Below are 24,007 nucleotides of genomic sequence, written 5' to 3' on the forward strand. Positions count from 1 at the left end.
CACCTTCATCGGTGCTGTCCCTGAAGGAGCCCGAGCGGCTGATGGCACGTGGCCGGTCCTCCAAGGAGGTGGCGCTGCCGCCCAGTGGGTGCCCCTCGCCGTACAGGTCGAAGGAGTCCTGGGCGGGGATGCTGTTGGAGCGGCTCATGCTGTTGCTGCCTGGTGGCAGGTTGCACTGGCTGATGTGAGTCGGGCTCACTGGGAGAGAGGAAGGAGGGCGGGGGGGAATTATGTCATTCTCATATCACCCTGAATTTGTTGTTTCAATGCATCATGGGAAATACCATAGATAGGCTGGCGAACGGCACCTATATGGTGGTGGTGTAACGCTTCAAAAAACTAAACAAACAAAAAACGGTGCAGCAACACATGTAGGCATACATTGTTTACCCTGGGCAAAAAAATTAAATATGACCAATCATCTTGCACTCAGAGTCACTTACAGTCATGAAACGAATTTTGTTTTTCAGTGGAAAAGAATTTAAGACCAATATATGATATGTTTTTATCTATGATTGCACACATTGGTCGAAAAAATTGAAGTTGGTCACAACAATACGAATGCAATGTGTTTAAGTACTACATTGTGTGTTTAAGGCTATCCCTGTAAGACCTCAAACACAATCAGCACCGACTCACAAAGGTTGGAGAAATGGTATTTTCCAGTAGTGAGACAGGATGCTCCAGGTGGAGACATCGGGGACTGGCTACCCGAGTCCTGAAGCCCCCCCGTTGAGTGCGACCGGAGCCACTCCATTCCGTCTTCGTGAGATGTCTGCCTGGACGACGGCGGGTACCTGGAATCCATGACAGGACTCGTTTAGGCAACTGTCGAGTTTTGAAGAGATGGTAGAGTGCGGGGAAGGGTGACGTCAGTGATGGGATGAGTGCAAAAGCATTCGCGGCTAAAAACAGGCAAGCATAAAGACGCATGCATCTGCATCCACTTCCAGCAACACCGCTGTGCCTCTCTTCCTGGCTCAGAGTGGTCCGAGCAGCAGAGGGTCACCTCATCACGCATCGACATGATTTAATCCCCCAGGGGGATGATAATTGAGTTTTACACTTTTTCAGTGGCATTCTCCTTGCGAAAGTCCTCATTAGTGCGCGTGGCACATGCGACCTCACTATACCACGCACACCGCATATGTCCCGCTCTCCAAATGGAGCCGTGTGAACTGAACTACCCACGGGGTCACTCTGGTAACCTCGGCGTACGTGTGCGCAAATGTGTGACTTTCACACTGTTGTGCTTTTTTCTAATCATGACTATGAACCCTCCCCCCCATACCCACAATGCGGAAATGACCAGTCGTGAAATGTAGACACAGAGACGACATGCAGCCTGCATGTGACTGTCAACTCCCCAAACCCGCAGCATCTTGAAGTGAAACTAGTAACATGCGAATGGCAGACAAAATGAAATAAAAAGAATCACGCGTCTCGAAATGCAAGTGCGGCGCGTGCCCTTTTGCAAAAAAACAGTCACATGCTTGTAAACACGCATCGGTACTCCCATGCGGCTGCGTGCGGTAATCAAGACAAATCTGGCTGCAAACTTCCTCTACCTCAGTCGCTTTTTGGGAAGCGTGTTTCTGTCAAGAGGCATGCTATTCAGACAGAGAGGATGAGTATGTTAGATGGAGAATTAAAAAAAAAAACACGTCATGTACGCCACTTGGCCCACTACCCAATGAGAAAAGCATTAAAAATAATACAAAAGGCACTATAGATGAGCATGGAGTTTGACTTTTGAGCTACAGTGTACAACAGGAGCAGTGTTTCCCAACCTTGATTGAGACAATTCCCATTAGAAGACCAAAAAGGCCCCAAAATGGATAACAGACCATGTGGGGACCGAAGAGTGTGAAAACAGACAATGTGGGGACCGAAGAGTGTGAAAACAGACCATGTGGAGACTGAAGAGTGTGAATTTGTGAAGTAAATAAAATCTGCAATTGACCATATTTGGACATACAAGGTGATCTTCTGTCATTGAGTGAAAAAACAAATTGTTCTACCGGTCACTCCACATCGCTGGCAAAGATAGATATTTTTTATTGACCAATTAAATGAAGGCGGATATTTTTCTGCGGCACACTTGATGATCTCTCGCCACTGGTTGGGAATCACTGTACTACCCTAAACGATAATGCACACACCTTAATGACGGCCATTGTTTTGATTGAAATTGTGAAAACCATGCCGAGATGTTTTGGCTTTGTCCAGAAGAATGTGTACATATCTTAGGTTTTGTTTATCTTTGTGAAAAAAAATGCGTATGATTCAGCCCAATCTTACCCCTCGGACAGGGTGGACTTGACACTGCCGGTTCTCGTAACCTTGGGCCCGTGGTGGCCTAGAGGCAGATCAATGGACTCGGAACTCGTGTGCAGACTGCTCATGCTTTGGCAGCTCAGCGTGTCCTTGCTGCCGGCGGATGAGCCACAGGCAGGCCACGGCCGAGCGTTGGAAGGCAACGAGAGGCCAGAGGCCGGGCTGGAGGCCGGGGAGTCGCTGCACAGGAGGTCCGGGCCTTTGCCGTACAATGGGCTGCTGCCGCCGCTCAGGCCGCCGGCGCTGCCCAGACTCCCTGTGCCGGAGGAGGGCGAGTCCAGACTGGGCTGCCTCGCCAGAGTACCGTGCGGGCTGCCCAGGATTGAGGGGCATTTGCCAGAGTCGGGCGTGCCCGGGGAGCTGGCCTTGCTGCTGGCTTTGGTGCCAAACAATCTGGAGGTGGGGTGGGAGGGGCAGATAGGTGGGTGCAGTCATTTAGAAAAGCTCAAACGGTACGCGGCATGTGCCAAAGCAATTGCACCAAAGAAACAGGCGACGCTACTTTGAGGACCATCTTATAAAATGACATGCAGATGGAAAAAGAAGCCGGCTTGACAGATCGGATGGGGCGGACATATTTGAGCATTCATGCGAAACTACTGTCTGATGTCTGCTCGGATCAAGGAAGCGTCATTGGATACATCTGCCTTGAATGAAAGCCCGCTCATTCATCATCAGGATATATTTTTATCGCACGTGAAGACCACGTCTATTTAATGGTCCTTGATGGCGGCGTGGCCGTAAAATCCTCCTGCGAAGTGACTCAAATATGATTTTACTCCTACTTTACCAGAGAGACTCAAATGGTATTAGATTGTTCGTTGTATCACTCCGAGGCGTGCGGCAGTATTACAGACACTTTGATGTGGGGGAAATTAACAACCAATTGACTGGAAAGTGATGTTGGTCCTAAAAACGCTGCCGTGAATGGTCTGTTTCCGCCAACAATTTTCAGCGTAAACCATCAAAGCGCTTATCAGCCCGTGCCTACATGTAAGTCGACTTGAGATGCATACTGACACGTAATGACAAGTTTAGCGCGTGGTGGAAACATGGATCACGACAGAATGAAAATGGCGAGGATGTTTTTGCGGGGAAGGGGGGGGGCTGACCTGCGGAAGGTTGGGGAGGCAATGTCAGGGTACTTGGAGCCCGGCTGCCTGAGGCCTGTCTGGCCCGTCGATGTGGATGTGGGGCTGGACTTGGGAGAAGTGGACAATCCCGGATCCGGCTCCGTCACCGTCACTTTGTCCTTGTCCGTCTGGATCACGTTGACGGGACTGGAACGGTCCGAGCCGATCTTCCCGGAATCCCTTCGCTTGGCTCCGGCCTGGTTTGCCGCCGCTCCGCCGGCGGACTTGCCGCTGACGTTGGAGTCAATGCTGCTGGAACTGGAACGGTGCCCGCCGCGCCCCGAAGTCACCCCGCTGGACGATTTGGCCGGTCTGGGCAGAGAGCGGTACTGGAGGGACACTTTCGAGCCGCCGCAACTGAGCAGGATGCCGTCGTCCTGAGGCTGGGAGCCATCCAGGCTGGTCTTACGCACACCACTGATGCCTGTGCCTTTACCGAGGGCGGCTGATGATTTGGGTGCTTTGCCCAGGGTGGCTGAGCCACTAGCAAGCATGGCGCCACTGGAAGTGATTAGGGTCCCACTAGGACCAGGGATCTTCTTGAATCCAAAAGAACCTGTGGTAGGTGGGCGTCCAATTCCAGACGGGGGTTTCTTGCCTTCATCTCCGCTGCTCTTACCAGCGTCAGAGGGGGAGCGTTGGATGCCAGAAGAACCCTTGGAGGGCACCTTGCCTTTCTCCGAAGCCTTGGCATCGTCGGTCTTGCCTGTCGATTAGCATAAAGCGTATTTAGCACAAAACCCCAAAACACCTCAGCAGATTTTTAGCCAACAACTTTGGGACTGTCAACCTGTGGCCAGTAGCCGAGACAGAAAATCTGTAAAAAAAAACTCACCAGGGCAAAGATATGATACATACAGATAAATACAGATATGAAAAGTCTACACACCCTACTTGAACTCAAATTCATGTCAAGAAACTTCAGTTGTTCTAGTCTGCTTCCTGACTCCCAAATTAACCCTTTCAGAAACAGCGGCCACTACAGTGGACAGCTTATCATGTTATCAGGTTACGGGGTGCACGAAAGGGTTAAACTAGACTGAAAAAAAAATCGTATCCCGCGTTTTACCGTGTGAAATGGGACATTTACCTGCTGATTTGTGTGACCCCGATGTACTTTTCGTCCTGGGGGGCGTGATGCCAACCTGGGCCGTCATCCCCCTTCTCAGTGAGCCGGTCTGGGATATCTGTGCCAACGCCGTCACCTTCTGACCCGCGTCATCGTACTGGCCCTGGGTTTGGGAAGACGACGAGGATGACGAGGAAGGTTTCCAGCGGGAGGAGCTGGCGCCGGGATCCATGCTGGCGTTGAGTTCCTCGTCCACCTTCTTCAGGTCCTCAGCTCCCACCCAGCTGCTGCTCACCTCCTGATCGGCATGCTTGGACTTACTGGCTCTCTGGAACCCCAAAATGGTCTTTATTATAATTTTTTGAGAGTGAGTAAAAGCAACATCGTCTGAGATTAAATTATTCATCCACCACAGTGAAAACGCAAGGCGGGGCGGGTCGGCACTGCAAAGCAAACAAAGAAGGTGTGAAGTCAGAGCTATCTTTGGACTGACCGCATCTTTCTCCTTCGGGATGCTCGTGCACAAAACACACCTACACATGCAAACACACAACTGAGATCAGCGCGAGCCTTTTTCCTTGACAGATGGCCATGCCGTCTCCCTAGCAACAAAGGAGTGCCTTCAATGAGGGATAAGAAAGCGAAAAAAAAGACTGCATCTTATTCCCTCAACTGCACACTCACCTTTTATTTGCGAGTTAGTGTCAGCATTTTTTTTTTTTTTTTAGTGTGGGTGGATGATTTACAAGCAGAAATTTGGATGCATAGGTCAAAGATATAAATATGCAGATAACAGCATGTCATGTTGTCGCCACGTTGACATTTAGCGTCATCCGGCGGCGGTCATTATTATAAATACGATTTGCAGCCAGTGTTGCAGCACGTGGTGCAAATGTCGGCTCCTCACCTGGGCGCCCTTGCTTTTGCGTGACGAGCCGACAGCCGAGTAGGCGGGCGTGTTCAGATCGTCGGTGCTGATGTTGTCCAGGGTGTCGCTCAGGCCGCTGCTCACCGAGCTGCTGTCGTCCCAGCTGCCGCGGGGAGTACAGGGGAACACATTGGGTGAGATGGAGAACATTTACCGACCGTTAAATAAGATGACAACTCCCATTATGTGCCATTAATGACTTACAGGATTCGAAAAGGACAGGAACGACATGAAAACCAATAATTGGTGGGAAAAAAGCATCAGTGAGATTGAAGGACGCTTCATTCCTACTCGTTCTCCTCTGGGAGGAGACTTCAATGTGTGATTGACACAAAAGGCTAAATGGACTGCCCCGATTTTGACATCGGGAATGCTCCAAACGTGACTTGGTTTGACAAGCACATTTACGAAGCACAAAAGTACCTCAAGGAAAAATAAAAGCCATTAGATTAAGTGGAACAGAGCAGCTAATTGACTGCCCCCGAAAGCATGACAATAGTTTGACTCGCTCTCTCAAACAAAGCCAAAAATAGTTTTTTTACCCCCCCCCCCCATCCCATTGACGATGTGATTAAAAAGCACTTCATGGGTAAATGTTGCTCGATGAAGCTCAAGAGTGACGGTGAATGGCCCTCGCGGTCACGAAGGCGAATTTCAAGGTTTTCGCTCCATGTCCTCGGCAACTGAATTGTGGGAGCTCGTTTATGTTTAGCGGTTAAACTGGATTCATGCTATGAAAAAAGTAAAAAAAAAAAAAAAAGTCAAAATAAAAATAATAAAAATTATACATATATATATATATATATATATATATATACATGTACACTTTATATATATATAATTTTTTTTTGAAGGAACTAAATTGAAAAATGTTCTTGTTGAATGTATTCAATTTTCCTTCATTAATTAGTGGCGCAAAATTTAATTGTCTGGATTGAGATTTTTTTAAGTAGCTGCATCGTCAACTTTAAAAAGAAAAAAAAAGTGATCTGGATATCCTGATGATTTCATTTTGTTCAAACCACTTGATGAAATTAAAGATGAAATAAAATTGAAGTTAATTGACCACACCATTTTTCCCCCTGTGAATATAACTTCAGACTGATTAAAAAAGAATAGAAAAATTATTTTGAGCTTGGATGACGTGCATGCCAAATTAGAAATATTTTCATGGCTGAAGAACAATTGTGATTAAAAAAACACACACACACACACACACATTCATGTATGCATTCATTTGGAAAATAATATAAACGATCGTATGAACAGTGCACAGTGGACAGTTTATCGTATTATCAGGTTGCAGCGTGCACGAGAGGGTTCAGAACATATCTAGCTTGTTTGAATTCGGGTAAATTCTTTGCGACAACCTCTTAATTCATTTCCACCCTTTTGTGACCAATTTCCAGATTGGAATGACTCGAATCAAAATAGCGAGCAAGCTATAGAGCAGCTCGTTTTGTATACCGACAGACAAGCTCGACGCCGCTGAGGAAACAACATCCCCGCTCTGTGCCTGGCAAAAAACAAGTAAGACCACACGCATAAATGGCAGCCATCCTCTGGAGAGCCCACCCGGGCTGAATATTTCATAGTCCAACTCCCCGGGATCAGCTTAGATGGCTCTGACGGAATAGCGGCGCTTGGCTTTTTCGGAAGGCACGTCAGCACGGGCGAACTCGATAACCCTGCCGGCGCCGGGCGGCGGTTCTGTCGTTGGGTTTTAAATTAACTATGAGCGAGCAATATCCAGAAGAAACGCTGCAGAGGATATTCGCTTCAGGTGTGCAAAGAGAGTATGTTAAATCCACATGAAAACTCTCCCCCCTCACATGCGATGACTTTAATCCGAAGAAAAACAAGGCCCTTATGAATGCAATTTTCCCCTAGTCAGTGCGCACCATGGTGAAGTCTTTAATAAATAGGAGAATGTCAGCATAGATTCAAATAAATGAAATCTGCCCGTGTCCATTTGCCAAATCAATTTCCAAAGTCTTGATTTCCACCCCGGCGCACGTGTAAGCCGCCCCCCCCCCCCCCTCCCCTGCGAATGCATCGCCGTGACACCACTCAGCCATGCAAACGTTATCTCATGCAATATTCAGCTTGCTGACTTTGGTCCCTTATAATCAGGCAGCTTGCCCGGGAAGAAAAAAAACCAAAAGAAAACGCTATTAACAGCACAAACAGTGGTGATTACACCCGATCATGGAGATAAATTCGATTTTTTTTTTCTTGAGGAGGCGCTCGATGAATATTAGGCAAAGCAAGGTGAAAAGGAAGCGAGAACCCAATATGAATTCTTACGTCACAGTATGCATGATTTGGAACATGTAAGAACTGAGGGGCAGTCGAAAATGTAATCGGCAAAATGATTTTGATTTGATTTCCTGTCTCCAATGTAATTTTCAGCACATTTCTGAAAATCCCGCAGGAGTGCAACATTGCAGTCTATGCGCTGTAAATCAATCAAGAAGTGCGGAAACAATTGGAGATAGACTTTTTGATTAAAAGTAAATTGGAGGTCGCTTGATGGTAATAACAAATAAATAGAACATTTCCACTGCGCATTGCATCTTTCACAGCGGGTATTCGAATGCATTGGCGCCTGGAGATGCGAGTGACTCGATTTTTGGAGATACAAGCCGTTGTTAAGATATAGTTTTGCTTTGACATGCAAAAAAAAAAAACTCACTATGTGATGGCAGTGAACTCAAAAGGCGTATATTATTCATCCTCAGCAAAGAACAACTTATCATAACTGTGGCTCGGAGGAGTTTGATTGGCTCTCAGTATGGCCAGGGCATCCACACACGGAGCAGCACAAACTCCATTGAACTTAAGCCCCCCCAAATGCGGCAAAACGATTTGATTTTTGTGTAATTTGTGTATTTTGGTCTCAAAGCACCACTGTACCTCGGGGCTTGGCGTATCTTTTGAAATAAAACTTATCTTGACATATATGCGTCATATTATCCGATACCTTCACACACTTTATATACTTTGCATGCTATTAAACTACAGCTCATGTCGTTCTAGTTTGGATGCAATCTGCATTTTTTTTCTCTGCCGTGTACTTGTGACATGTGGTAAGAAAGTTAAATCTAGTTTCAACCCAATCTTTCTTTATTTTAGGGAAGAATACAAGCACACGCATGCCCGTCCGTACACGCTCGCTTCAATTATTGAAATGCGTCGCACGTTATTACGCGGATGATTAGGTTTTTTTTGGGGGGGTGGGGGCTTGATGTGAGTGAAGTGGACAGCTGCCTGTAGGAGTAAAACTCCCCCGTTGGAACCTTCTGCTTCCCCAGGTGGAATTCAATTACCTGTAGAATGTGTACTACACTTAACTCATTCACTCCCAAAGACGTTTTTAAACGTCTTTTCAGACTTATGATAATAATAATACATTTGATTCATAAGCGCCTTTCAAGACACCCAACGACACTTTACAAGAACAAAAAACACAAAACAATATGGGTTGAGCAGCGGCAGCCAAAACGTGCCAGCGTTCATTCAACCCCAAAGTCAGAAAGAAACCACAGGTCCAGAATTGGCTGGTACTGAATGAGTTTTTTAAAAAAAAGAGCAAAAGGAACAATTTCAGAACAATTTGACACTTTAGGCATTTCTATCCAACCACGAGAATACATTTGAAAGCTGTAGAGAGGGTGATGTGACAGCAATGCTCCCCAAAAGCATCCAGAAGGGTTGGCATTGACAACAGACCTGGATGGGATCAAGTCCCTTTGAGCTGGGGTGCGATTTGGCAGGTGGAGAAAAGCAGCGAGAAGAAACAAACAAACCAAAAAATGAAAGGAGAATGAATGGGAGTGAATTGGCAGAGCGGTTGAGGTACCGGTAATCAGCGACAGTGGGCTGGCTCCGGATTAGCAGATCGACCACTTTTGATCAAGTTAGGCCAAAATGTGCCCAAACTGAATCTTATCGCTCCGATTTTGTTGTTGTTTTTGTTTCACGAATACATTCCCATTTTTGAGCGAGCAAACATTTTATGCGGTGATGTGTGGTTCAAATACTGAGACATGAATGACAGCCACTGCTGGCTCAAGTCTGGACAGACACAACATACACACGCATATACAGCGCTCTTTATTCCAAACGCAAAGCTCACATCCTCATTTGCCCGCACCGTAATCCGATTTAATGCCGCTGAGCCTGTGCAATTACTCTTCGGAGAAGCCGAACACATCTTTCTTAAAAGGATGCAAAAGGACTTCGCACTTCCTTTTCCTGCCTTTTTTTTTTTTTAAACAGCTGTCAAAGCAGGACAGCGGCAGACTCTGCTCGCTCCAAAAGTGATAAAAGGGCAAAACAGACATGAACACATTCAGGCGCATCAATGGGCTGCCTTGAGATTTCTTAACAAGGGGTTTGGCTTCAACCCTGTCAACTAACTCACCTCGACCGGTGATCCCCGTCCTGGTCCCGTCACGCAACAATCACGGCAGAGAACGGCTCCAAGCTGTGGATCGACCGGGTGTCCGAAGAAGGAATGGGAACAAGAAAGGACTACTTCGCTGTTCTGCTTTCACCCCCTTACAGCTCCTCCCCCCTCCTTCCTCCGCCATCCTTCTCCAACCCGGGACGGGCCCGCCAACCCCTTGGAGGCGCAACCAGACGTGCCCATCAGAGGCACGTTGGTGAGGGTTAATTAGGGGAGGGTGATAATGCGGAACTGACTGCGCTTCGTCTTGCCAAACATCTCTGACTGGAAGTGATCTGATGCATAATGAGTGAGACTCGACCGATTCATCTTGTGACAATTATTCATGAGACTCCTCTTCCGAGCGCCGAGCAGGTTCATGGTACCAGTGCAGCAGAAAAACCTCCAGCTTCCATCTTTTCTCAACGATGATCGTTAATTACATTTAAGTGGCTAGGCAAATATCAACGACATCAACAATAAAGCCCGATTAACGTCTCCTGCGCACGACTTAGAAAAAAAAGAAAGGAGCAGGGTGACTTTGCCTCAGCGCGACTTTTTCAGGGCGGTTAAAAGCTTTCCACTGCATTGCAGACCAAGACGTCAACAAAATATCGAGCTGTCCAACGGCAAGGGAGGAGGCGGAAAAACGCTGACATCATAACGTTGACCCAAAAATGCTTTACCCTAAACAGCTAGCTTGTTTAGCTAAATGTTTAGCCAGCTCCTATATGCTAGCTAAAAATTTTTGCATTACTTTTCAAGGTACTTCCACGTGGCATATGTTTAGCTAGTTCCATTACGCTAGCTAAACATTTTCGCATTACTTTTCAAGGTGGCAAATGTTTAGCTTGCTCCTGAACGCAGCTAAACATTTTTGCATTACTTTTCAAGGTACTTCCAGGTGACAAATGTTTGGCTAGCTCCAGTACGATGGCTAAAACATTTTCACGTTACTTTTCAAGGTACTTCCAGGTGGCAAATATTTAGCTAGCTCCAGTGAGCTGGCTAAAAAAATTCACGTTATTTTTCAAGGTATTTCCAGGTGGCAAATGTTCGGTTGGGTTGTAAGTCTCAATAGCTAGCTTGGTACTAGCTAACAGCGCGCTAGCCATTTCAATCTGTGCCATTTCTCCGAAGCCATTCCATTCGCCAGCGACCCTAACCCATGCCACAAAGCCATGATGAAAACAGCTATACCTCAACGACGCAATTTGCCAAATACACTACCGCTCACTTTGGCAAGGGTCACACAGCCTTCTGTCCACTCTTTCTGTGGCAGACCACTTGGCACACTGCTCCCCCCCTCCCCCCGCCCAAACAAAATCTTTTATCTTTCTGGGATTAGGGCTCTCCAACTTGATGAAAAGCAGCACCACCACACTGGTGGCCAGGTTTACCTCCGACCACCAGAGGGGGAGAGGGGGGGGCATCTTGGCGTGCGCCCGGAATCACCAATGAGCAGCCGGCTACAGCAGACCGTCTCGGCAGGCAATTTACTTTAGGAAAGTGGACGCATGAAAGTGGGATTAAAATAAATTGGTGTGACCCTTTCAAGAGGAGTCCACGGACAGTTGGAGATAATGTACCTGGCATGTAGCGGACCTGAACGGCAATGCGTCACAAACCTCATCAACAAGATTAGCTTTTCATACTCGGCTGCAGTCAAGTGAATTTGTGGGCATCGGATTCTCACGTTCTGAGAGTCTTTCGGGTTCTTGTGGTGATGAATGGACTCAAATCTCCAATCAAATGAATTGAAGGATCGGCGGCAAGGTGCGGCTTTTTTAAAATCCGTTTATCCTACAAGCTGTCTTCAAAGTCGAAGGTCTGCAGTACATCTTCGCCACAGCAACCGAAACAACACATCATCGTCAAGTCTTATAGACATGATGACCCCTTGCGTTCTAAAGACACGTAAAAAATGTTTTTAGTGTATGCCTGGTTCTCTTCAGCGGGGCTAAGGATGTTTTAATACCATCTTATGTCACTTGAAATTGACTCATCGCCATATTTCCTGTAAATCACATTGAGTCAGAACTGAGGCCGCTGAATTTTTAATGCCGCGGTACGTCATGCTAGCATGAGGTATAGGATGTCAGAAGGCAGAATTAACTTTTGGCTTAGTACCAAATAGATTTCTACATTTGAGTCCACTGCCCATTGAAGCTTGCCATCTTCCCCTTTCGGAAATGATGAAAACGTTTCCTGGAGCTGATTGCCAGCAAATCATGAGTGGAGGAAATCTCGAGGCTAAATAGATGGCTAATTAGCATGTGGTGATATGGGGGAAAGGTTTCGTCAGAGAGTACACGCACCTGCTGCAGTGAGGAGCCCCATTTGCATGAAGACCAAGCACAGCTGGGGACACCAAACGAGGATGCAACTTCCTCTAATTATCGTCACAATTTGCAAAATTCTGACTTTGTTTGGAAAGGTAGAAAAAAAGAACTTCAGAATTTGAGAAAAAAAAGCTTCTGCGTCAGGTGCGACGTGAGAACAATTGGCTTCCATAAGTGGCGCTCAGGGCCGTACTGAACTACATGTGAACTTAAACGTCGCCCGCCGATGGTGAAAGCGGCTCGTCACCCTAAATCTTCTCGCCTGCTTACGGCTCACCTCGGCTGTCAGCGCTGCGCACGGTGACAGTTGTGATCCTTCTTAATAACACGTGCGCGCAAAATATGCTCCAATATATCTGCTGAGTACAGGGGGAGCGAGCGCCCAAAATGCTTTCGGGTGCACTCTGTAAGATCAACATTTTTTGGACACCGTGAATAACTGCCAAGTTCCTTATACGCGATGTAAATGACGTTGGATGAGACGGCTTGACTCACAATCAGTGTTTTACGCAGTGCCGTATTTTCCGCACTATAAGGTGCACCCAAAAGCATTCTCAGTGCGCCTTATAATCCGATGCGCCTTATATATCAACATTCTGATTTATTGGACGTATTTTAAATGTTCTATCAAGCACTTTGTTACAGCTGCAGCGGTTGGGAAAGCTCGATTGAAATAAAGCTTTGTATTGTATTGTATTGTATTGTATTCCCTTTAGCATAGCTCCATCTAGTGGATGCTAAACACAACCGCAGCCACTATTGTAGTTTTGATTCTATGCGCCTTATAATGCGGTGAGTCCTATATATGAAAACCGTTTTAAAATAGGCTATTTGTTGACGGAATAACGTATAAGGGTATATAACCTTATATAAGGTATAAGTGTATATACCTTACCCTATACCTTATACTATGCCTTATAGTGCGGAAAATACGGTAGTTCACATCAAAGGTGCTCTTTTACCCCCCACCTTAATCTTCTAAATTGGACCATTCAGTTCACGATCATTGTGTATATAAATATGCATTCACACCACATCGGGCAAAACATCTGATCTGATTCACATGAAGGTTACAAAAAAACAAGCAATGTTTTAGCCACAGATGGTCTTAGTCACCTGCTTGGCCACCAGTCGTTATTTAAAGATTAAAAAAAAAAAGCGTGAAGCATAATGAGCCTCATGGGAGCAAAGTTTATACACACTCTCTTGCTGCCAGGCTGTGTGTGAGTTTTTATTTGTGTGTGTGTGTGTGTGTGGGTATGTGCGTTTGTGTGATTCTTGATCATAATAGAGAGGAAAATAAAAGAACAGTAGGGAAGCGGCTTTGAAAACGCTTCAATGCTCGGCAATTCTTTCTCTTTTCGAGATGAAACAGGAATTACAGCATTGTGCTGGGTAAACAAATATTTAGCGCTAGGCTGCGTTAAACAGCAATAGATATCACTCAGACGCAGCTTGAAAAGTAAAAGCATTGCCGTAAACGGCGCTTTCTGTCAAAATCAGAATTAAATATCTGCGCTGCGGAAAAACCAAATCTCAAGTGAATTGCAAACCGTTTGATACAAACCACGGGCAGTTGGTAAAATATTCAGAATGGCACTCGACGTGCGACTTTAACAGCGGGGAAAGTTGCCTCAAAGTCACCAAGCGTGGCATTATTTCCGCTTAAAGCCAATCAAGGACGCTGTATCCCGTCCTCGCTGTGAAACCTGGCGAATGATTGCTTGGGAAATGAATTCCCCTCGCCGAGCTTTGTCATCCGCCAGTGGGAAGTGTCAGCTCAAGCTTCTGACAATCACACGTCACCGAGACTGCTTCGAGACGTGCGCGTGTTGAAGGAACAACGTGCTTTTCAGTCGTTTTTCACCGCTGTGTAACGGGCCATGGGGAGGAAAGAAGATGGGTGGGGGGGGGGGGGGGGATGAAATTCCCATCTGCCTTTTTTTTTTGTCATTCGCATGCGTCTCAAGGAAAAACAAGCGTCAACATTTCTTCATCACGTTCAAGGGCCTTGTGGAGGGGGAGGTGTGGGGGGGTGGGTGCTATTTCCCACGTTTACGTCTCGCTCCGGAGGCAAAACTCCGCAGATAACGCACAGGCGCGGCTACAAGAAGAGGAGCGGGAAGACGCTTGGCGGGGTTCATATTTATTCTGGGCCCATCTGTCTCCACGCTTGAGTGTCAAGCGTGACAGGCCCGATGAGTCTCGAACTGACGGCGGGCGGGTTCATCGGCTATTCTCAACCTGCCGCCAGGTCTCGCGTGTTTTGACGCATGGCCGCTCGCAGATATGACCCCGGCCCGACTGACTGACTGACTGACGGACGGGACCGGCTGACTGATGTGACTGGCTGTGTTGTTGTGATTGGCGGGATGGTGCGAGGGCGAGCGTGCAGCCCAGCAGCAGTAGCAGTAGCGGGCTGGGCTGAGTTGTGAAACAATTGGATTAGCGAGCAAACACGGACACATGAATCCGTGACTAAGTTGCACGCTGTATATTTCACACTGCTTCCATTTGGATTTTGTCACCGTTTACATTTGGATTTTGTCATATTTCAGCTATGGGATCTTTAAACTCAAGGTAGCGGATACCAAACAAAAAGGGTTCTTTTTGGCATTTGCTTAGTCTTGAATTTTTTTTTTTGGGGGGGGGGGGCTAAATCTACTCATGATTTGCTGAAAAACTCACCTACTCGCTGTGTACTATACAGAAACACATTGCAACGGTGGCTTCTGGTGGCATCCTGATACCATGCAACTATGTTGAACTGATGGGAAGAACTTCATTATGTGAGAGCACAGTGTTGTCTAATAGGAAAAAAAAAAGCTCCGCCACCATTTTGTGGCATCTATAGGCAACCTTTTTGGGTGGGCGTCAACCTCTTGCACATTCCCACTATTTAAAACTAGTTAACTAATTAATCAATCCAGCAATTAATTAATTAATCGATCAATCAATCATTAATTATTTAATTAATTCATTTGTATGCTGATGCAGTTTAGAACGGAGAAAAAGGACATTCCTTTTTCCCACCTAATTTGAAACTGCATACCGAAAAATATTACGTATGCAGTTCTTAGCTATTCACACAGCATCACTGTCAAAAAATAAATGAATCAATAAAACATTGACAAAAACTGGTCTAAAGTAGCCCGTTGACAGATTCCTCACCACACTGCTCACGCGTCATTGCATCAAGCACAATCGTGGATGGCCTTGCCCTTGACGGCGCTTTCAAGCGAACGCAAACAAGCGGAGCGGCGCATGCAAAAATGCCTTTTCGGTTGTCAAACACAGAGAAAAGTGACCTTGCTGAAAGTCACATGACAAAAGGCGCCCTTGTCTGTGTTCACTTCAGCTTTCGACTCTGATTTCTCATGCCACAAAAAAATAAAAGACTCCAACGAGACGAGTGGAAATTAGCCGATTCTTTTTCATGAGGAACGCACTCTCAAGAGTCGAAGATAAAACGCAGTTGTCAAAAAGAAAAAAAAAACGGCCTTAATGAATCTGACGATAGGAGGTAGTTGATAGAAAACAAGCAGCCCGCTGCGATTGACAGATCCTTACCTGTCAACGTCCCCTTGGATCTCTTTGCTTCCTCTGTGCGAGATTTCTCGAGAAGAAGCCGCGTCGGCTGTTCGGCCCGCGTTGCGCGCATACAAATGCAGACCTCCGTCTGTGAGATATCTGCGGGAAGAGAAGTCAGACTTGTTTTATTTTTTTTCATTTGTTTTTTTCCTATTCCCTCAATGTAACTTCACTGATGAGAAAGAGAGAGCGAACCCAGACCCTGTCTTCTTCTTTTTTTGAATGTATGCTTACAATTAGCATATGTGGGTTGCGATTTGAGCGCCGATAGTAATCAGACGTGCCTGATAGGACATGGGAATGATTAGCCGACGGGCTAATTGAGCTAATGAAATGGCAAATCACCTTTCTGTCAAGACGCGCTCAAACAATTTGTCTCAAATCCCACGCGTGTTTAACTCCATCAATCAAACGACAATCAACCTTCCGGCAATTTCATGCCAATTCCCGCCCCTCCAAACTTTTACGAACGTACTAATAATGCATCTTAGATATCCAAGCTTGGCGTGATCGCCATCAATTGTTACGCAATTGACAAGCGTCTGAAGTGATTTTCAAAATTTTACTGGACTGAAAAAATAAAAAATAAATCAAACACTCCTTCTGCCCAATGACGACAACATATATATATTTTTTATCATCATTTTATGTTCTAAAAATATGAATAGGTGAAAGTTAGCATGTGCTAGCATGGTTAGCGCGATTCAGCCTACCCGCTGGTGATCTCATCCATCCGTCCGTTCTTTCCCAGGACGTCCCCATCACTCATGTACCCCGCCACTTCCATCTGCTTCCCTCCTTCCAGCCCTCCTCCTCCTCCTCCTCCCCTCTCACCCTGCTCTGGCCCCCGCCCCCCTGCCGATCGCCTCAGGGGGGCGCTGTACACAAACCTGGAGGGGTCAGGGTGGTTGCCATAGCGCCCGGCTGCATTGGCGGCGGCGGCACTGCCGCCCGCCGCGCCGGCCCTGGGCGCAGGGTAGCCGCCGGGCATGGAGGGGGCTTCGCCCGCCTGGAGACGCGGGGTTTGCGATTGGCCGAGCCGCCAGGCCATGGGGGAGGAGCGAGTGGCGAGGGCGGGGAGACTCCGCCCGTTGACTTCTGTGGTCACGGTTGTGTCGAAGGTGGTCTCCAGTGTGCTGCAAAGACGGACGGAAACAGATTCTCACTTACCAAAAAAAAAAATGGACAGCGCCTGAAATGGTAAACAAATCCATTTTTAAGCTCACATCAGCCAAACTTCTACCTCACACCGACCGAAATTACGCTTTCAAGACGATGAAGCTGCGTGATAACAAGCGCACTCCTGTGTGAAGGTGACAACTCCCAGGTGAAAAGATGTCCGCGAGCGTGAGCGCGCCCCTTTTTCGACTGCATGCTGTTTCGCTTTGACCTCGCCTCGCGTGTGTGCGCTTGCGTGACCTTTTCCGAAAGCGCCGCTTCTTCCAGCGTGCTAACTCGAAAAGTGGGAGGACGAGAAAAATGCCCCATGAGACAAATGTCACAGTTGTGGAAATCTCGGCAAAACGTCTCACGATTAGGGAGGGATTCAATTCTTGGCCATACAAAGTATGTTGTTGGACAACTCTGATCCTTAAGGTCATATTTTCCTTGCCTGGCATTCGTTCTCTCCGGGTACTCTGGGTTCCTCCTACATTCAAAATAAACCAAAATAAAATAAAATGCCAGTTCAGTTTGAATATGACGGCTCTCGTTGATATCCGCAATAGGCGCCGGCTCACCCACGAACCCAGAAAACATAAAAGAATGACTTAATAACTGTAAAAATGTGCCTATCCTCCAGTGATAATTACACAAAAGCCGCCATCGTGATTAATCCGCTAATTGTCACAGACTCAATATCGTAATGATCCTACGTCGTGCTCGCCGCACAGAAAAAAAAAGTGGTTCCAGCTTTGGAGACAGTGACGGTGCGTGTTTATTGCGGCTCTGAACCCCCGGGCAAGGATATTAAAGCATGCGGCGGTACCACGCTGGAGCCCTCTGCTGGAAAGAAAGGGCACTGCATTTTCACTCTGATGGGGGAGCATTGCGAGAGGGTGTCAACCAATGTCAATTTCGACTATCCGAGTTGACTTCTGGGTACGTTTAAAGCTCTGGACACGTGTCAAGTCGACGGTCATGTTTTTGAACACATCTTGCTCGTGTGAATTTAGCGGTCGAGCGCCACGTCGTTCAAAGCGCCGATTAGAAAATGGATGGATAGTTGCTTTGAAATATTGCACTGTTGTGTATCCTGTATGAGAATATACGTTACGTAGTCATACTATGTTTGCCTGTACTACGTTTAACAATACTGTCTGTCATGCCAATAAGAAGTAATAATGCGCCAAAGTAAAAATATTTGGCGCACCTGACACGAAGATTCAACTAAAGGCGAATAATTGGCCCGTGCGTGTTTGATGAGTGACAACATGAGAAGGGCAGCGATCCCATCAAATCTCAATCAACGGCTACTGATGTCAACATACACACACGCAATGCTGTGCTACAGTGCCCCCATTACCCCTCACCCCCCCAAAAAAATTTGTGAATTTGGATCACAATGAAAATGCCTAGAAGGCCTGACAAATAGACGGAGACGTTATGCGCGCTGATGCTGAGGATACGGCTGGAAAGTAGAGGACAGCTCCTGAGAACGGCTCGGAACGTCAAGCCTACCGCATGCAAGCTCATTAAAACAGAATAACAATCGAGTTGAAGACATCGATACCGGATCTTAAATGGAAATCAGCTCTCGGCACCCCTTGGTGCATTTTAATAGCTACTTAAACGACTGCTGCTTCTCAGGTGGGTCTAGTCCATTTATGCCGGATTTCAAAGTCTTGGACTTTCAACACCGGGTGCTTACTGCAAATGTGAACGAATCTCTAAAAACATCCAGCCATGTTCGAAAAGGCTTGTCCTCATTAGGGGCCCAACACACTTTTTTAGCCTTGGCTGGTCACCGGTCAAACACAGGGGCAATGAAATAATATGTCCAACCTGATCCTAGACAAATAACACCCCCCAAACCGCCACCCCTTGCCCTGAATATTTGACCTTTCATATTCAGTCATTTGTCAACTTAAAAGACGGCTTCCGACAACTGTGAATAATTGAGCTGTTCTTGTTATCTGTTGTGCCAAAAACACAAACAAAGCGCCCGCGGAGGGTATTGAGCGTCATCTGATCATCACGAAATCCCCAGATGTAGAAGAGATACGAATACAAGTGAGAGATGTGCCCTTGAAGATCGTGACATTTCTTCAAACACCGACGTTCCTTTCGGCTTACGTCGATCAATGCGAGCGCGTCTTTCTCAGGGGGGTCGGGGGGGGGGGGGGGGGGGGGGTTGCGAAAATTAATTGCGTGTTTGGATCGATGGCGAGTGTCTGAGGGGAGAAAAAAAAAAACACGCCTGGATGCTGTTGATGTGACTGCGGCCGGTACACAAAATAACCATTTCCGTTGAGGTGTATCCGAAAACGCATTGCGAATGGAAATGAAGTGTGGCAAATGCTTGCGTCGCATCATGAATGATGCATCGGGAAGGTGGCCACCTCATTATCGGCGCACAACGTAATGAACGCGGGTGCATAAGCGCAGATTTTGTTTTATTTCAATCTGGAAAAAGCTTTGTCTGTGGTTACATTGGGATTAAAAATCCATACGAGACGACGCACCCGGCTGGTCCATCAAATGGCCTTGAGGACATTACAGGTATGGCGGGAGAGTCCCAAAATGGTGACAGAGAGCGATGGAGCGGGACTGTCATGTCCGTGCAAGCGTGACATTGATTAATTACTTTGCGGTGATTACAGCCATTGCGTATCCAGGAGGGAGATTAGCTTGCTCTGGGCAGCCTTTTGTCATGGACTCAATTGGCAGTCATTGCCTGAGGCACTTATCACATTCCACTATTAAAACATGCATTACATTTTTTTTCCCATTAAGCGGGCCTATTTCGGATCATTTTTGAGGCAGCAACAAGGCCAGTCAGTATATGGCGGCTCATGTAAATGTAGCATTTGCACAGGATGTGATTTTTTTTGCAGACGAGACCACCCAAAACCAGCATCTGCGGTGAAAACAACGTATTGATCACGGCCGGCTGGGAAGCCTTCAAGGGGGAGAAATAAGAAATCGAAAACAAACACACCGTCGCACACACACACACACACACACACACACGTTCGCAGAAAGCCCATCTGTCACGGCTTGTCGGCCTCATCTTCCTTTGGTAAGTGGGCCGAAAACAGCCAAAATAATAGACTGAGGGAGAAGTGCCTAGATGGTAGCGAACGTCGTGATGTCTGAGCTGCAGCAACAAGTCTGTCGAGACGGTCCGTCAAGTGTGGCGCGCGACTGAAGGGATGTTTTGCGGGTGAAGGGCGCCACCTGATTCAACGCAGGAAATATGGAGAAGGCGGACGGGGGATCGGAATAAGCGGAGCATCATTACCGTATTTTCCACACTATAAGGCGCACTGGATTATGAGGCCAATGAATTTTGTAATCTTTTTTTCATACATTGGGTGCACCGCATTATAAGACGCAATCTACAATGCATCCACTCGATGGAGCTACGCCAACAGAACAATCAGATGTCAGTAAAACGTATTTAACTCACTCACTCCCAAAGACGTTTTTAAACGTCTTTTCAGACTTGGTCCAGAATTGGCTGGTACTGAATGAGTTTAATAAAGCAGCAGATTTATTTCTGTACCGGTGCACGGGTGAGATTTGGTTGCACAGGCCAGGTAGGAGCCCGCAGGCTCGGATGCTTGCAATCTTGGCAAACGCTAATAGTTACGTAGCGTGCCAGAAAAAAAAAAAAAAGTCGAAATAGATCAACAAACAACCTCAATAGCAGGTGGCGAAAAGAACAGAAAGGCTCCGAGTTGGGCAAACTATTTTGCAAAAACGGGTCTTCTTACATAACCTGTTGTTCGTGACGATGGCTGCTCGGTTGGTCACATGACACAGAATGACACAAATGCAGTTGGTCATTTCCATCGAGCATCTCTCTCCGCCTACCTGTGGCTTATCTGCGTGCCCCGTAGACTGGACATGGTCTCTTCCAGGTTCTGCCGCAGGTCAGCAATGTTCTTGACCGTCCTCATTCGTCTCGTCTCCGGGTCCTCTCCTGCGGACACGTTCCATTTAGTCGACACACATACTCTCTTTCCGCCCCGAGAGAAAAGACATTCCGACATGCAGTTTTTCATCACTTGTCATAGTGTGTCCCATTTGGGAGAGGGCGAGGGCGGGGGGGTGGGGGGGGGTGATAAATGGTCATCGGAAGTCATAACGGCTGCAGCCTTTTTTTCGGTATGAAGCCTAGACACATTATTTTAGATGACGTGCCTTCTCACCATTCTCGACCACAACCTTTTTTGACTCATTGCGACAAAACAATCCTGTTTTAATGCTACCCGCCGCCCCATTTCGGAACAACAGACTCAACTTGGAGCTTAAAAGCCGCAGGCACGTACGAGCATCTTCTTGTCGGCTTCGATTAATCCTCCCTCATCAAACGATCTGCACGCCGGGACCGCGGCGACTGTAATAATTAGCACGTGAAATACTTTGTGGGAAAATAAACGAGCTCCGGATGGGCCGGCTGATGTCAAACGGGGAAGAAGCCGTGTTGAGTCTCCGAGCCGACATCCTGACATCAAAACGAATCCGGAGAGGCAGAACAAAGAACGAGATTTAACGTTCCGCTCGCTTTCCTCGCAGCGAGTGCCAGTAAGCGAGGGAAAACAATTGTTGTGTTTGAGAAGAAACACCGGGCTCAGGATAGATTCATAAAAAAAAAAAATGCATTCCAGAGTCGACTTAGGGCACTTGGAAAACAATCGCAAAGGCAACTTCTGTGATTGATCACACACCGAATAAGAATCCACACACAAATTCTTCTGGTGTTCCCCCCCCCCCCTCCACACCCCCCTCAACGTTGCATAAACGAACGACTCCGACGCGCTAGCCGGTATGAAAGTAATCTTGCGCGCTGACAGCAATCTCCCTTGTTTTTTGGCGAGGGTTGCGTGGCGATCGCGCGATGTCGGAATCAGTTGACCCGAGTATGATGAACGAACGGGCGGCCCCTCGGTGGCACTGGCGCAGCACTTTTGCAGAAAGACCAACGTTCCCGATATCGAGCTGGGGCGCAACGGAATTCACCGGCGAAGGAAATAATCAAAAAAATTGAACGCAGGGGAAAAACAAACACGCCCGTGCCCAATGATGATCTATATATATGTTGACACCTGCCCCCAATTTTACTGCACCGTCCTTGTCGATGACCTCAGAGGAGCTGAGGGCTAACCGGGGTATAATTGAGGTCATGTTTTGACCGGCCGGAGCAAACGGACGGCACGTTAAGTGAGGTCGAAGTGCTGCCGCGCGCGCCCACGCATCAGTCGAACCACAACCAAAAAAGGAAAAGCTCGATTGTACGGAACGCCGTAATGATTTACATCAGCCATGCTAGCCAAACGCCACTGGAAAATGTGCCTTGTATTGTTTTTTTTTCATTGTGCTAAAGACACACATTGACTTTACCGTGAAGGATAAAATACGATACGAGGAAATCCGTCTCTGTGGGCTCCATCCGGAATGGACACTTGATGCAACATATTGAGACGTGTCCCTACAGACCTTATTTGACATTCATTGCATTTATAGACTGGAGTAACACCCATGCAGAAAGAGCGCAAAGTACCCGCTGAGCGACATCGAGTCCGGTGTTGCCCAACTTTTAAGGAGGACGAGCCATCACCAAACATTCATTCATCCATTTTCCAATCCGCTTATCCTCACAAGGGTCGCGGGGGGTGCTGGAGCCCAACCCAGCCGTCTTCGGGCAGTAGGCGGGAGGGCGGGGGGCGGGCACCCTGAACCGGTTGAAAGCCAATCGCAGGGCACACATAGACCAACAACCATTCGCGCTCACAATCACATCTCGGGTCAATTTGGAGTGTTCAATCAGGCTGCCCTGCATGTTTTTTTTGGAATGTGGGAGGAATCCGGAGTACCCGGAGAAAACCCACGGAGAACATGCAAACTCCACACAGGGAGGCCGGAGCTGGAATTGAACCTGGTACCTCTGCACTGCGAGGTCGACACTCTAATCACTGCCCCACTGGGCCGCCCATCACCAAACATGACCCAAAAAGTGGTCTACGTACACCCGATGAGAATCTACTCACAAATTGAGGGTGTGAAATTTGAGCCAGTTGTGTCGAACATCAAAACTATCACGCGATTTGTATGAGCAGCAACAGGTGGATAATTGCACTTTCCGCCATGTAGCAGGAAGGGATCAAGCACGTATTCCGCTAACAGACCATGACGGCGTTGTCATGGTAATTGTGAGTCGCGGTTGAGGAATCCTCGCGGCCGCGATGCCAACTTACGTGGGCGTGGCCGAGTGTGCAGCACCTGCTCCAGGTCGCCCAGCATGGTGAGGATCACGTCCTTATCCAGCTGAGCCGTCCCCTCGCGAGGCCCACCCCCCGAAACTTCCTCCTCTGCCCAATATCCGCCCTGGTTCCCCCCGCTTCCTCGCTTCCCGCCGCCCGCGCCTCCCGCCTGGCCCTCGTCCGAACACCCGCGGCTCCCTTCTTCGGCCGCGTCCGCCTGCCCTTCGGGCTTGTGAGAGGACTCGATCCGCGGGTGGCTGCCGTAGGAGGCTCGCTGCAACCTTCCGCCCGCGGCGGTGCGCCGCCAAGGCGCGGGAATGAGCGAGTGCTCCGACTGGGAGAGCATCTTGGTGAGGGAGAGAGACAGGGATCGAGCTCGGGGGCCGCAGCTTCTCGCCGGCGCCTCTTTCCTGGGGCTGCCTTGGAGGCTGCCCCCCACCCGCTGTGATGAAGACGACGGGTACGCCGACGAGCTCTGACGTTGCGGGAAGCGGGGCGGAAGCTTGCCCAGCTCCGGGGCGTAAACCCGGTGCTCGCCGTCACCGTGCAGCGTCAGGTTGGTGAGCGAGCGCTGCTTGAGCCGCAGGTTGAGGTTGTCCGGAACGGGCTGGGGAGGGCGACGAGCCGGGCTGCCTCCCTGATACACCGAGAACTCGGCCCCTCTCTTCATGTCTTCTCACAGAACCCCCCCAACCCTCCCTCGATTTGCCAGCTTACCTCTTCGCTCGCT

The 24,007-nt window shown here is 47.9% G+C and overlaps 1 protein-coding gene across 14 annotated transcripts in view; it reads right to left on the reverse strand.

The window, feature by feature from the left end:
• The window catches only part of nav3 (neuron navigator 3), a 195,271-nt gene that overhangs the window by 14,098 nt on the left and 157,166 nt on the right, over positions 1-24,007 (reverse strand). For 10 of the 14 annotated variants that reach the window (XM_052056076.1, XM_052056077.1, XM_052056074.1 and 7 more), the window contains 10 exons: positions 20,888-20,996; positions 16,564-16,986; positions 15,830-15,949; positions 5,447-5,570; positions 4,561-4,867; positions 3,450-4,176; positions 2,302-2,730; positions 1,569-1,610; positions 640-797; positions 4-198 (listed from right to left, as the gene is read on the reverse strand). In XM_052056076.1, the coding sequence (XP_051912036.1) occupies positions 4-198; positions 640-797; positions 1,569-1,610; positions 2,302-2,730; positions 3,450-4,176; positions 4,561-4,867; positions 5,447-5,570; positions 15,830-15,949; positions 16,564-16,986; positions 20,888-20,996 (2,634 nt within the window). The remainder of the gene's footprint in view (positions 1-3; positions 199-639; positions 798-1,568; positions 1,611-2,301; positions 2,731-3,449; positions 4,177-4,560; positions 4,868-5,446; positions 5,571-15,829; positions 15,950-16,563; positions 16,987-20,887; positions 20,997-24,007) is intronic. The other 4 variants (XM_052056075.1, XM_052056079.1, XM_052056070.1 and 1 more) reach the window with 3 other exon arrangements.

Source organism: Hippocampus zosterae, chromosome 21 (genome assembly GCF_025434085.1).
Source record: "Hippocampus zosterae strain Florida chromosome 21, ASM2543408v3, whole genome shotgun sequence".
NCBI classification, from domain to species: Eukaryota; Metazoa; Chordata; class Actinopteri; order Syngnathiformes; family Syngnathidae; genus Hippocampus; species Hippocampus zosterae.